Source organism: Balaenoptera physalus (genome assembly GCF_965194825.1).
Source record: "Balaenoptera physalus genome assembly, chromosome: 6".
Taxonomy (NCBI): domain Eukaryota; kingdom Metazoa; phylum Chordata; class Mammalia; order Artiodactyla; family Balaenopteridae; genus Balaenoptera; species Balaenoptera physalus.
This window is the reverse complement of record NC_138885.1, coordinates 120,113,990-120,128,844: the sequence shown is the minus strand read 5'-3', so window position 1 is coordinate 120,128,844 and position 14,855 is coordinate 120,113,990. Positions and strand designations below refer to the sequence as shown.

The following is a 14,855-nucleotide window of genomic DNA, read 5'->3' as shown; positions in this document are numbered from 1 at the left end:
ACACTCCCAGACTCATTCTATGAGACCACCATCACCCTGATACCAAAACCAGACAAAGATGTCACAAAGAAAGAAAACTATAGGCCAATATCACTGATGAACATAGGTGCAAAAATCCTCAACAAAATACTAGCAAACAGAATCCAACAGCACATTAAAAGGATCATACACCATGATCAAGTGGGATATATCCCAGAAATGCAAGGATTCTTCAGTATACACAAATCAATCAATGTGACACACCATATTAACCAATTGAAGGATAAAAACCATATGATCATCTCAATTGATGCAGAAAAAGCTTTTGACAAAATTCAACACCCATTTATGATAAAAACCCTCCAGAAAATAGGCATAGAGGGAACTTACCTCAACATAATAAAGGCTATATATGACAAACCCACAGCCAACATTGTTCTCAGTGGTTAAAAACTGAAACCATTTCCACTAAGATCAGGAATAAGACAAGGTTGCCCACTCTCACCACTATTATTCAACATAGTTTTGGAAGTTTTAGCCACAGCAATCAGAGAAGAAAAAGAAATAAAAGGAATCTAAATCAGAAAAGAAGTAAAGCTGTCACTGTTTGCAGATGACATGATACTATACATAGAGAATCCTAAAGATGCCACCAGAAAACTACTAGAGCTAAACAATGAATTTGGTAAAGTAGCAGGATACAAAATTAATGCACAGAAATCTCTTGCATTCCTATATACTAATGATGAAAAATCTGAAAGAGAAATTAAGGAAACACTCCCATTTACCATTGCAACAAAAACAATAAAATACCTAGGAATAAACCTACCTAAGAAGACAAAAGACCTGTATGCAGAAAACTATAAGACACTGATGAAAGAAATTAAAGATGATACAAACAGATGGAGAGATATACCATGTTCTTGGATTGGAAGAATCAACACTGTGAAAATGACTATACTACCCAAAGCAATCTACAGAGTCAATGCAATCCCTATCAAACTATCAATGGCATTTTTCACAGAACTAGAACAAAAAAATTCACAATTTGTATGGAAACACAAAAGACCCCGAATAGCCAAAGCAATCTTGAGAAAGAAAAACGGAGCTGGATGAATCAAGCTCCCTGACTTCAGACTATATTACAAAGCTACAGTAATCAAGACAGTATGGTACTGGCACAAAAACAGAAATATAGATCAATGGAACAGGATAGAAAGCCCAGAGATAAACCCATGCACTTATGGTCACCTTATTTTTGATAAATGAGGCAAGAATATACAATGGAGAAAAGACAGCCTCTTCAATAAGTGGTACTGGGAAAACTGGAGAGCTACATGTAAAAGAATGAAATTAGAACACTCCCTAACACCATACAGAAAAATAAACTCAAAATGGATTAAAGACCTAAATGTAAGGCCAGACACTATAAAACTCTTAGAGGAAAACAGGCAGAACACTCTATGACATAAATCACAGCAAGATCCTTTTTGACCCACCTCCTAGAGAAAAGGATATAGAAGCAAAAGTAAACAAATTGGACCTAATGAAACTTAAAAGCTTTTGCACAGCAAAGGAAATCATAAACAAGACGAAAAGACAACCCTCAGAATGGGAGAAAATATTTGTCAATGAAACAACTGACAAAGGATTAATCTAAATTTACAAGCAGCTCATACAGCTCAATATCAAAAAACAAACAACCCAATCCAAAAATGGGCAGAAGACCTAAATAAACATTTCCCCCAAGAAGATATACAGATTGCCAACAAACACATGAAAGAATGCTCAACATCACTAATCATTAGAGAAATGCAAATCAAAACTACAATGAGGTATCACCTTGCACCAGTCAGAATGGCCATCATCAAAATATCTACAAACAGTAAATGCTGGAGAGGGTGTGGAGAAAAGGGAACCCTCTTACACTGTTGGTGGGAATGTAAATTGATACAGCCACTATGGAGAACAGTATGGAGGTTCCTTAAAAAACTGAAAATAGAACTACCATACGACCCAGCAATCCCACTACTGGGCATATACCCTGAGAAAACCATAATTCAAAAAGAGTCATGTACCATAATGTTCATTGCAGCTCCATTTACAATAGCCAGGACATGGAAGCAACCTAAGTGTCCATCAACAGATGAATGGATAAAGAAGACGTGACACATGTATACAACGGAATATTACTCAGCCATAAAAAGAAACGAAATTGAGTTATTTGTAGTGAGGTGGATGGACTTAGAGTCTGTCATACAGAGTGAAGTAAGTCAGAAAGGGAAAAACAAATACCGTATGCTAACACATATATATGGAATCTAAAAAAAAAAAAAAAAGGTTATGAAGAACCTAAGGGCAGGACAGGAATAAAGACGCAGACGTAGAGAATGGACTTGAGGACACGGTGAGGGGGAAGGGTAAGCTGGGATGAAGTGAGAGACTAGCACTGACTTATATATACTGCCAAATGTAAAATAGCTAGCTAGTGGGAAGTAGCCGTATAACACAGGGAGATCAGCTCAGTGCTTTGTGACCACCTAGAGGGGTGGGATAGGGAGGGTGGGAGGGAGATGCAAGAGGGAGGAGATATGGGGATATATGTATATGTATAGCTGATTCACTTTGTTATAAAGCAGAAACTAACACACCATTGTAAAGCAATTATACTCCAATAAAGATGTTAAAAAAAAAAAGAAAGGAAAGGAATGTGTGTGTGTGTGTGTGTGTGTGTGTGTGTGTGTATGTGTATATATATAAAGGAAAAAAGAAAACTCACAGGAAAGTGACCAGGCAGGTCATAGGGAATGGGTATGGCTCAGGAGTGGATGGGAGCGTACAGATGGATGGGTTACAGCGAGGACAGTTTTCTTGGTTCTAAACACTTAATTCTAGAGAAGTAAAAGTTGGGCATGTTCAAAATCTAATAAAGAGGGGGAAAGAGCAAGTTTGCAGTGGAGAATCCTGGCGGACACCACTCTAGCCAAGTGACCAAAGTTAACATCACCAATAATACATATTGACACGATGTACCCTCTGATATCATGCACTGAGAAGGGCCTATAACTCTGTGTTATGCTTCCCAATAATGCACATTTTACTCTAATCACGAGAAACAAACCCAGATTGAGGAATATTCTACAAAACAATTGACAGTACTCTTCAAAGAATCAAGGTCATGAAAAACAAGGAAAGTCTCAGGAAATGCCCCAGGGGGGATCCGGGATTGGATACTGAAACAGGAAAAGGACATTTGTGGACAAACTTGTGAAACCTAAATAAATTCTATAATTTCGTTAATAGTATCATTGTACCAACATTAATTTCTTCTTTTTGATAAGTGTCCTATGGTCATAGTAAGACGTTAACCTAAGGGGAAATTGGATGAAGGGTTTATGAGAACCACCTGTACTATTTTGGTGTACGTCTAAAATTAACTCAAAATTTTTTAAATGCAAAAAAAATCTAATAAAGAGAGAATCTCTTGGACCAAAGGTTGGCTTCATTACCATCTTTGAAATCCAAGCCAACTTTCACACCAAAGGAGGCCAGCTACATTAAGCTGGTGGTCATGTTATAATACCTTTACCTGAGAGAGGTCCCTCATCAGAGATGGATTGGAAAAGGGTTTGAGGAATTAAATAGGATAGAAAGTCACAGAATAATGGTGTTCTTCATTTATTCAGAACATATAATGAGCCAGGCACTGTGCTAAGTTCTTTAAACATTTTATCCCACTTAAACCTTATGACCTTTGAGGTAGCTGTTAAAGTTTTCACTGTTGACAAAAGAGCAGGCTGGGTCTTATAGAAATGGAGGAATAAGATCAAACAGCTGAGAGCTGGTGGGCTGGGATTGAAATCCAGTCTGCTTTACTCCAGAGCTTGTTCGGAACCACTCCACTGTACTGTTTTCTCAGGGGTGACCTACATTCAGTTCATACCTCAGGGTTTCTGTGCTGGCATGGGTGGGGTAAGAGGAGAGAGAAGGCAGGAGGAAGGGGATGGCCTAGGATGGGCTGGTCAGCTGGAGCTGTCCATGGTGCTGGTCAGAGGGACATGGAGCTGGAGAGCCTATATGAGATAGTGTAGGGGAAGACAGCTGGGAGAGCTAACACAGAGAAGAAGCCTGCACAGACTAGAGGGACAGAGCAGTTAGACATGGTGGCAGGTCCTCTACCAATCAGGAGGGATTAGAAGGAGAGACACTTCAAGTTTGGGCTTAAAATAAATAACCATGTATACAGTAGTTGGTGAGGTAGGATTTTTCCTCAGGTCTCACTGGCAACCAATACGCCATCACTATCCAGTGTAGCTGTACTCGTTGTTAAAATCTGGAAATACTTTGGTACTAGTTGGTGAATAGTCACTGGCTGGGCTCTCCACTGCTGGGGCTGCTCTCCCAGTGCTCTCTCCACACCTGCAGGCTTCCCCACAACCCAGCAACTAAAAGGTTAAGGCCTGGCACAATGTGGCCTCCCAGGACCCAGCTCTGGCTCTAAGGCCCCCTGGTGTCCATTCTCATAGCTCAGTACCCATAACTTACCAATTTTTAAGTATTTTGAATGCTACCCCTGTTTGCCCCCATTTTACAGGTGGGGAAAATGAGGCTCTGGAATGTTTAATGATTTGCCTCAAATTGCTCAGCTCTTTTTCTTTTTTAAGCTTTTTTTTTTTTTGGCCACACCACGCAGCATGCAGGATCTTAGTTCCCTGACCAGGGATAGAACCCATGCCCCCTGCAGTGGAAGCACAGAGTCTTAACCACTGGACCACCAGGGAAGTCCCAGCTCAGCTCTTAAATGGTAGAATCAGGACTTGAACTCGGTCTTCTGGGATTGAGCCTCATGTCATTTTCCGTCCACCCCCCTACTGTTGGTCTGTGTGCCTATTCACCATTTGATGGGGGCAATGAGTAGAGGAAGCAATTTGAAGAGGGGCTTTGGGTTGACACAAGAGAGTTAGAAAAACCTATAGGGGTCTCAGGCAGAATGGAACTCTTTCTTTTGAATTACCTTGCCATATGGCAGTCTTCCCCCAGCCCCTGACAAATTTGTGCCCTGGCAGCCCTTTCAGGCTGGAGGTGCCATCAATCTCCCGACACACCCTCTCCACACCAAGCAACCCAGGGGACCACGGCAGTCTAATGCAGAGAGTGCTCCATGCCTGCTCCTAGATCCAGCCTTGAACCACCCCAGTGGCCCTCTTAGCTATAGTCTTCTCTTCATCCATCAGGCTGGGCTTAGAAGATTTACCCTACTAATTTCAGAGGTCAGGAGCTTCTGTGGGAGTACCCACCTCCTCATTTCCCTCCCCTAACTTAAGTACATCTTCGATGCTGACCTGATTTCAGAAGCAACACTGGAAACTGAGTCAGAGTTGCAGGGGAAGGAAAGTGGGAGAGGGCTCTGCAAGTACTGGAGCTGGGTGATTTGCTAACTGGACAGCAGATCACCCTGGCATCTCTTTTTGTCTTTCTCCACGCTGGAGCAGCAAGGCAGCCTCCTTCTTGGAGAAACAAAAGAGGAGGTTGTGGAGAGGAGAAAAACTTTCCACTTCTCCAGTGTGCAGCAGAGAGCCTGGGAGGTGGTAGGAGGCGAGGGTGAACAGAGAGCCGAGAGGCAAAATTCTAGGGCCTCCCATATAGTGAGTGACCCTCCTCTGTGTGTGTGTGTGTGTGTGTGTGTGTGTGTGTGTGTGTAACTTTGTTGATTGTCTGCCATGTGTCAAATACCTTACATAACTGATCACTCAGTCCCTACATAGGCCTTCTGATAATTATCCCCAGGTAAAAGATGAGGCTCAGAGAGGTCATGGGACTTATCCAAGGTCACACAGCCAGTAAGTGGCAGTCAGGATCAATCTCAGGTCTGCCTGATTTCCCAGCCCAGAGTCTTCTCTATTTAATGGCGGGGTGGGGGGGATGGCTATGGGAAAAAGGCTTAGAAAAGATATTTTTGTGTGTGCTGAAGCCCAGATCACGGAGTGTGCTTTATCTTTATTACCCCCACTCCTCTGCTTCCAGCCAGAAGGATCAGAGTCCTCCTACTCATCCTCTTTCCTCCCTTTCTTCCACATCCTGGTCTTCATCAGTATACTGAATCATCACCCACACTTGTTCATAGCCTTGAACAAAATAGCACCACCCTGTGGTCTTTCTTGGGTCCATGGAGGAGACGGTCACCAGGACCCAGCACCCATTATTTCCCATACGTCCGGGATCCTGAAATGAGGGACTTCTGTGGCAAACCCAACTTCCTCTCCCCTCCTCAGCTTCAACCCCTTGCCACACCCCTTTCCATGCTGTTTGCTTCCTGCGGCAAAGTCCAGCTTGGGCCTCTCCCTGGGAGTCCACCATGCCAGCCAAGGTCACTCACCAGCAGAACTCCCAGGAGGCAGCTAGAAACTTGCAGAAGTAGAGCCCACAGAGGACCAACTACGAATCCCTTCTCACCGTCCCAAGCCCAGAATCCACCAAGGTTTGAGCAAGCCAGCTCTGGAGGGACACTCCTTCAGTGAAGAGGCACAAGGATGTGTGGCTCCTAGAATAAGTTTTTTTTCTTTAAAATCTTTATTTATTTATTTATTTGGCTGCACCAGGTCTTATTTGTGCCACTCAGGATCTTCATTGTGGCGTGCAGAATCTTTAGTTGCGGCATGCAGGCTCTTAGTTACAGCATGTGGGATCTAGTTCCTTGACCGGGGATCGAACCTGGGCCCCCTGCATTGGGAGCATGGAGTCTTAACTACTGGACCACCAGGGAAGTCCCTAGAATAAGCTTTTCTAACCCTAACCCCCTTAGGGTTTTCTCGCTGGGATTCCTCAGGCCACTACCAAGCCTTGCCCCCAGAGTCACTGCTCCCTATTTGGCCTAAGAATGGACAAACAGGTCCCTTTCCCTGTTCCTAAGGTCCAGCTGAGTCAGGCTGACCATTTCAAAAAGAGCTTAGAGGAAAACAAAGAAGAAATCATTATAGAAACCACAAACAACATAAAAGTGGTAACGTCCAAAGTACAGGTTTCCTATTCTGAGAATAACGTTAAAACCAGTGAAAAGCTTACTGAGTTCCACATTCCTTGATCCCAAGAAAACTCCAGACCTAACTGTGCTGGCATAACTTAATGGGCCCCCTGGTCTGACCCTTCCCTCCAATCCAGCCAGCCTCTGGCCATGTGATCTCCCAGGCCAACTCAGGCAACACTGTCATCTGAGTCTATCTTTCACCTTTCACAGATATACTCCAACTTTCCTAAAATGAGAGTTTGTTTTCTGGGTTTACCCCTAGAGTCTCTAAGTTCTCTCCTCCAACACCCACCTCCATCACTGTCCTGGGGAGTGAAACATCTTTAATTGCCCATGAATGAACTCTGAGATTTTCAGCTTCACCCACCTAAGGAGTCTTCACCAAATGAGACTCTTCCTCCCAAAGGACATACAAACAAATGAACCAATGGGCTTCCAAAAATCCATATTATGTGTAATAATGCCTTCTTCATACATTCACCTTCAGATCCCTTCAAAAGAGTTAGCTTTGTGCTGGGCAGGAGGAAATGCTGAGAAAATGCCTGGAACACATTCTCTTCCACCTGCAAAAGGAATTAATTTGCAAAGTACTATGCAAATAAGAAATAACTACCGGCTGCTTTTAAGTTAACAATTGCAATCACAGAATAAAGTTCCAGTTGAGATTCTGACCCTATGTCACCGAGGGGTATCGGAAAAGAACAGAAACAACTCCCACTGGTGTGACAAGTCTTTGTAGTAGCCTCCTCTGAATTTGGTCTTCAACTAAAGCTAGGATTGTGGGGACGTCACAACAACGATGTTGCGACTGGTAGAAGACAGTTACTGCTAGCAGGGAAAGTCGGAGAATAAAAAATGGTGGTGAGCGTAAAAGCTGGGCGGAGCTTTCGCCTTCTCTGATCCTTGACTCCTTCGGGTAGCCGTCGTTGCCCTGGGATACCAGGAGACGCCGTGTCCTGTGCGTCCTGTATCTATAGAGACGACAACATGGCGGCGGTGTGAGTTCTGAGCGTTGGTCCAAGCGACCAGGGGGAGCTGCGCGAGTGGCCAGGGAAGGTATCTGTCTTGGGAGACTGTCTCCTTTGGGAAGTCGTGACCAGGGGTCCCCACAGTGTCCTTCAGAGAGCCCGGAGGGACTGAAACTTGGGCGAGATCAGCCTGGGGATCTCAGACGATGGTGGAACAGCTCTAAGTATATTTTATTCCTTCTTTTTACCTCTTTCTTCCTCCCTCTACTCGGCGACCCGCCACTTTTTACACTGGTCATCTTAGGAATTTTTAGGTTGGAAATTAGGCAAATAAAGGAAGCTGATGATATATTTTTTAAGATCCTCAAGATTAGAAAAAGAGATTTAAAACAATACCTCCCTTGCCCAGTGTCCTCACAATGATTGCAGATGTGTGAATCTTTTGGAAGAGCAGCACATGCTAGTGTGGAAGTTGTAATTGTTCATTATAGTAACCGGCTTGTCTAGGGCTTTTTCAAATCTCTATTTCTTTCAAGCTTCACATCAATTTTGTGAAATACGATAACCCTCATTTTACAGGTAAGGAGGCTGAGGCTTGAGGAGATGGAGAAACTTGCCCATCTTAAACGAATCTGAGCAGATGCTGGAACCCAGCTTTTCTTGCTCCAGGACCAGTGCTGAATTCTAAGCCCTAAGACCTGGTCTGGACCAGCTTTCTATCCCATTGTCTCTCATTTTTCCTACAAGTGTTGATTGGAAATTCTTTCAGAGCCTTGAGGCAGGGGCTGTCTGTAGAATCCCCTAAGGTAACAGGCATTAATGAGCCGGGGAAGTACTACAAAGCCATCCAATAACAGAGAAGTAATGGGACCTTCCTCCCTATCTCCCCAGCTTGCATTTCTTTGATTCCATCTGAACGTTCACTTCACAACTGAAGGTAGGAGCCTTGCCGGTCCTGTCCCATGCCTAGCACTGGTACATAGCAGGCACTCAGTAAATGCCTTGTGAATGAATGAATGAGTGAATGTAAGATAGTCCCCTCCAGAGGGTTTGGACATATTGACAATTAGGAAAAAGTGCATCAACAGAATCTTTTGTTCTGAATGGGTGGTAGGGAGGGGACGGGAGAGTGTCTGATGGAAACGTGGAACTTTCAAAAGGGCGACCATGAAATTGTTTACTAAAGCATAATATGTTGTAAAAGGGGGCTGAACCCCGGACTTGAAAAGAGAGAATTTTAGGCCAAATAAAAGACAATTCCATCTAATCATAAATTGTTGTAAGAATTAAAATACATGTGAAGGACTTACAACACTGCTTGGCACATGATAAGTTCTTAGTAAATGTTCCTAGAAGTTGTTATTATTTTTGAGATTGCTATTCAAAGAGGTGGGCTAGGATACTGAGTAGTCTTAAAAATGTATACATGTTCAAAAAAGGATTACATTGATGCTGTCCAACATAGTAGCCATACCTGGGTGTATGTGCTGAAGGAAGCCTGCTAAAGGAAGGGGGATTTGAGAGGGAGCCAGAGCCAGTTTGGGACACTTCTGTGTCCCCTAGAGCAGGGCCAAGCACCCTTTTGAGCATTTGGTGAAAGCTGTGGACACTCTCCCTGGAAAAGAGCACATGCCCAAACCGATGACATTTTGCATATAATTTGTCTATAATGTTTGCATGTATTTGCATATAACTTCCAGCCGCAGTCTATCAGTGGATCCCTCTGTTTTAGAGGTTGATTCATTTATCTTTGGACTGAGTCATTATTTTAGTGAATGCTTCCTTTAAACCTGGACTACCTGTTGTGTACTGATAGAGGAAACCCAGAAGCCCAAGAATCCTCCAGTCTCATTTGCTTCTTCTTTGACTCTTATTCCTTTTCCCACAGGAGGCAAGCCACGTTCAGAGGAAACAAGTAGAGAGTAAAAGTCAAGTAAAGGTAATGCATATGCTTCAGTAACACTCACTGGGGGCTTGCTGAGAAATGGCAAGTGTGGCCATGGAGAGCAGGGCTGCCTGGGCCTCATTCCCAGTTCCCTTTTCCAAATGGCCTTTCCCGAATGGTGAGTCTCTAGGCTCCCAGGCAAAGCCCTGGATCTTGCATTCAGGCTTGTTCCTCACGTTGCTACTTCACACCTGTTGCCAGAGCTAGGAAGCAGACACTCCTCCATGAAAATGATGGCCGTGGTGAGTCTTCTTCATTGACCTCTCTTTTTCATGCCCCTCCTGCCTCCCTTCTGGTCTCTTCCCAGCTCCCAGCTGGAAGGAACTCCTGTCTCAGCCAGAGAGCTTCCCTTGGACTTGTGTTCCAGGCACCGGATGCTCATCAGGGCAGCCCTAAGCCTCCTCATGAGGACTAGGGACAGCGGGGACTACACCATGAACTCCGGATCATGCCTGAGTGCCAGCACAATGGCCTTTCCCACCATCACTGGCAGCAGTGTGGCCATGAGTGCCTACAGCAGCAGCAATGCTAGTGCCTGTGTGAGGATGCGTGCGGGGCGGGTGGAGTGGGTGGAGCAGGGCCAAGCAGGGTAGATGGGCAGCAGGGCAGCGGGGGTAGGAATCTGAGATGACCCCACTCTCCTGTCTAAACTCCAGTACTAGACCCTACATACACTGAGCCCTATGCTAACTGGAGTGGTAGCAGCTGTGAGCGTGATGGTGGAGGGGGGAGAAGGCTGGGGAGATGCGAGTTGGGGGCTGATAGAGTAGCCAGTAGTTCTCTCTTCCTTCAAAAAGCTCTTCTGGTCTTGACCCCTAGGGCTTTGTGTTTGTCCAGTGGATGGATGTTGTTTACTTCTCGCAGCTCTCAGGGGTCTCTCTCTGTGATAGCGCAGGACCAGGGTAGGGGGTGCTTGTCTAGGGATGTAACTATGGGGTCTGACTGCATTTGTGCAGCATGTGTCTGTGTCGTTTGTGAATTCTCGTGTCTCCTTAGATGTGATGGTGGTTGCATTTGCCTCTCTGTGGACCAGGGGTCATCTCACCCCTTCATCTGTGCCATTCTGGCCCAGTTTGCTCACAGATTCACTCACTGCCCTTCCCCGCTCTGCTCTGAGCTGGCAGGAGATTGGAAGCTGGGAAGAAGGGAGAAGCCAGGCTATTTCTCTTCTTCCCTCTCTGCTTTTGACAGCGTCTCCATCAGCAGCTGCATCTCCCTGTGACTCTAGTCCCCACCAGACGAGCCTCTGGGCTCTGAGAACCCCACCACTTCCCCTAACCTATGTGTGGTGGCAGCTTCTTGATGTTGTTAACTTTGGGGTTACTTCACTATCCCCAAATGGGATATGGTTGTGCATTAAATTCCTTATTTTAAACACTCAGAGTGGCTTCTGTTTTCCTGGTTGGACCCTAACTGATGCATCAATTGATATTTATAATAAATGATCCTTGCTCACCCAAGTCACCTTTCCTCCACGGGCAGATCATGCCATCCGACACTCTCTATAAATATTGAAACTGAGATATAGCTCCAAGAAAGAAGGGGTTTGCCAGTCCTGTTCACTATTATAGTCCTGGCACCTAGTACAATGTCCAGTGCATCATAGGTAGTCAACAAATATCTGTCGAATAGATAAATATATCCTTATGTTATGTAATGACATAAAAACAATACTTGGTCAAAGATAAAGTTAAATGGCAGTGAATTTACGTTCAGAGCAATGACTGGTAGGAAGAGGCACCCGTTTCATCCTCCTGCCATCTTGCCACCCCAGGGATTTTTCCATCCCCCTCCCTCCTCAGATAGATAGGGGCTAGGGATTCACCCATGAAAGGATTTTCCGTTACAGACAAGAAGCGTTGGCATAGCGAACCTCTAGCATCATTAGGAGAAGTGCTTGGAGTGGTCTCGAAGTCAAGGCACGGGGTGCGGGTTGGTCGCAGGCAAATTGGCTCTTTCTTCTGCTCTACCAGCTAGGTGAGGGATGGAAGAGGGAATGGTGGTGTATCCCTGTGCTCTGGAAAAGTGCCGGGGATAGACCGCTCCAACTAGGAGAGGCTTCTGTAGAGAAGGGGTAGGGTGGCAGGAAGAGGAGGAGGAGGCAGCATCTGAACAGACCCGGATCTGAGGGCACACTGAGGAGCACAACAGGCAAGCTAAGGCCGCTGAGAGTGCCAGGTGGAATGGCCGATGCGGTGGCCAGGCAAGGCTTCAGGGGCAGGGTCTCTGGGAACCTAGTTGGAAAACCATTCCAATGACCTCAGGAGAGGTAATATCTGACTCGCCTACCCGCCCCTCACCTTCTCTCTCCAGACCATCCCCCAGGGGTGAAGAGTGGTGTGATTCATTACTTTCTGGAGGTGGGGAGATCTTTGCCCATTCTCTGGATCTTTGAATCCTATCCCACTTGCTTCTCCCCTTTCTCCCTGCCGGCCACACAGCCTGCCAGTTCCATGGATACTCAGAAGTGCTTCCCAAAGAAGCAGGACAAAGTGAAGAAGAGGGTCATCTGGGGCATTGAGGTGGCTGAGGAGCTTCAGTGGAAAGGCTGGGAGTTGGGGAAGGAGATCACCAAGAACCTGGTTCTGAAAAATCTATCCTTGAAAATCCAGAAGATAAAGTACAGGTACGAGTATGAGGGATCAGAGACTAAGCCCCTGAGCCTTCAAGCCCCCAAAGCAGCCACTCTTAAAAAACACACTTTTAAAATGTCATATAAAACCAGAAGAGAATATAAAACATGTACAGCTTGAATAATTGTTGAGAGTACAATTTGAATAATCGTTGAATAATTGTGACCAGATTAAATAATGGAATAATAACTGTGTCTGAAGGTCACCTTCTCCCATTTTGTGTCCCCCCCATTGGAACACCTTCCCTACCCAATATAGCTGATTTACAATATTATATTAGTTTCAGATGTGTAGCATGGTCATTCAGTATTTTTATAGATTATACTCCATTAAAAGCTATTATAAGATATATGGTTGCCAGGGGATAAGGGGGGTAGGGATAAATTGGGAGATTGGTATTGACATATACACACTACTATATATAAAATAGATACCTAAGCAGGACCTACTGTATAGCACAGGGAACTCTACTCAATACCCTGTAATGACCAAATGAGAAAAGAATCTTAAAAAAGAGTGGATATATGTATATGTATAACTTGTTCACTTTGCTGTAGAGCAGAAACTAACACAACATTGTAAATCAGCTATACTCCAATAAAAAATTTAAAACAAAGTTATTACAAGATAATGGCTATAATTCCCTGTACTCTGCAATATATCTTTGTTGCTTATCTACTTTAAACTTAGTAGTTTGTTTTTCTTAATCCCATGCCCCTATCTTGCCCCTCCCCGCTTCCCTCTCTCCACTGGTAACCACTGGTTTGTTTTCTATATCTGTGAGTTTGTTTCTGTTTTGCTATATACATTCATTTGTTTTATTTTTTAGATTGCACATATAAGTGATATCATACCGTATTTGTCTTTCTCTGTCTGACTTATTTCGCTAAGCATAATATTCTCTAGGTCCATCCATGTTGCTGCAAATGGCAGAATCTCATTCTTTTTTTCTGGCCGAGTAATATCACATTGTGGTATATATTGATATATACTCATTTGTCTGCTAATGGATGCTTGGGTTGGCTATTGCTATGAACATTGGGATGCGTGTATCTTTTCCAATTAGTGTTTTTGTTTTTTTCTGGACATATACGCAGGAGTGGAATTGCTGAATCATATGGTGGTTTTTTAAAGTTTTTGAGGAACCTCCACACTGTTTTCCATGACGACTGACCAATTTACATTCCCACCAACAGTGTACAAGTGTTCCCTTTTCTCCACATCCTCACCAACATTTGTTATTTGTAGACTTTCGATGATAGCCATTCTGACAGGTGTGAGGTGTTATCTCATTGTCGTTTTGATTTGCATTTCTCTAATAATTAGTGATGATGAGCATCTTTTCATGTGCCTGTTAGCTATCTGTATGTCTTCTTTGTAGATTGTCTTTTTTTCTTTTAATTTTTATTGGAGTATAGTTGATTTACAATGTTGTGTTAGTTTCTGCTGTACAGCAAAGTGAATCAGTTGTACATACACATATATCCACTCTTTTTTAGATTCTTTTCCCATATAGGTCATTACAGAGAATTGAGTAGAGTTCCCTGTGTTATACAGTAGGTCCTGCTTAGGTAACTATTTTATATATAGTAGTGTGTATATGTCAATCCCAATCTCCCAGTTTATCCCTACCCCTTCCCTCCATGTTTGTTTTTTGCACCTATGACTCTATTTCTATTTTGTAAGTAAGTTCATTTGTACCATTTTTTTAGATTCCACATACAAGCGATATCATATGATATTTGTCTTTTCCTGTCTGACTTACTTCACTCATATGACAATCTCTAGGTCCATTCATGTTGCTGCAAATGGTGTTATTTCGTTCTTTTTTATGGCTGAGTAATATTCCATTGTATATATGTGTACCACATCTTCTTTATCCATTTCTCTGTCAATGGACATTTAGGTTGCTTCCATGTCCTGGCTATTGTAAATAGTGCTGCAATGAACATTGGGGTGCATGTGTCTTTTTGAATTATGGTTTTCTCTGGGTATATGCCCAGTAGTGGGATTGCTGGATCATATGGTAATTCTATTTTTAGTTTTTTAAGGAACCTCCATACTGTTCTCCATAGTGGCTGTATCAATTTACATTCCCACCAACAGTGCAAGAATGTTCCCTTTTCTCCACACCCTCTCCAGCATTTGTTGTTTGTAGACTTTCTGATGATGCCCATTCTGACTGGTGTGAGGTGATACCTCATTGTAGTTTTGCTTTGCATTTCTCTAATAATTAGTGATGTTGAGCAGCTTTTCATGTGCTTCCTGGCCATCTGTATGTCTTCTTTGGAGAAATGTCTATTTAG

At 43.7% G+C, this 14,855-nt stretch overlaps 1 protein-coding gene across 23 annotated transcripts in view; it reads left to right on the top strand.

Moving 5' to 3' along the window:
* The first annotated feature begins 753 nt into the window (after positions 1 to 753).
* The window catches only part of CFAP65 (cilia and flagella associated protein 65), a 47,769-nt gene continuing 33,667 nt past the window's right edge, over positions 754 to 14,855 (top strand). For 10 of the 23 annotated variants that reach the window (XR_014265031.1, XR_014265032.1, XR_014265033.1 and 7 more), the window contains exons 1-2: positions 754 to 10,455; positions 12,358 to 12,542. Coding sequence is in view for 20 of the 23 variants with exons in the window: in XM_082466042.1 (XP_082322168.1) it covers positions 10,189 to 10,455; positions 12,358 to 12,542 (452 nt within the window). In the remaining 3 variants the exon portion in view is untranslated. The remainder of the gene's footprint in view (positions 10,456 to 12,357; positions 12,543 to 14,855) is intronic. The other 13 variants (XM_082466052.1, XM_082466035.1, XM_082466039.1 and 10 more) reach the window with 13 other exon arrangements.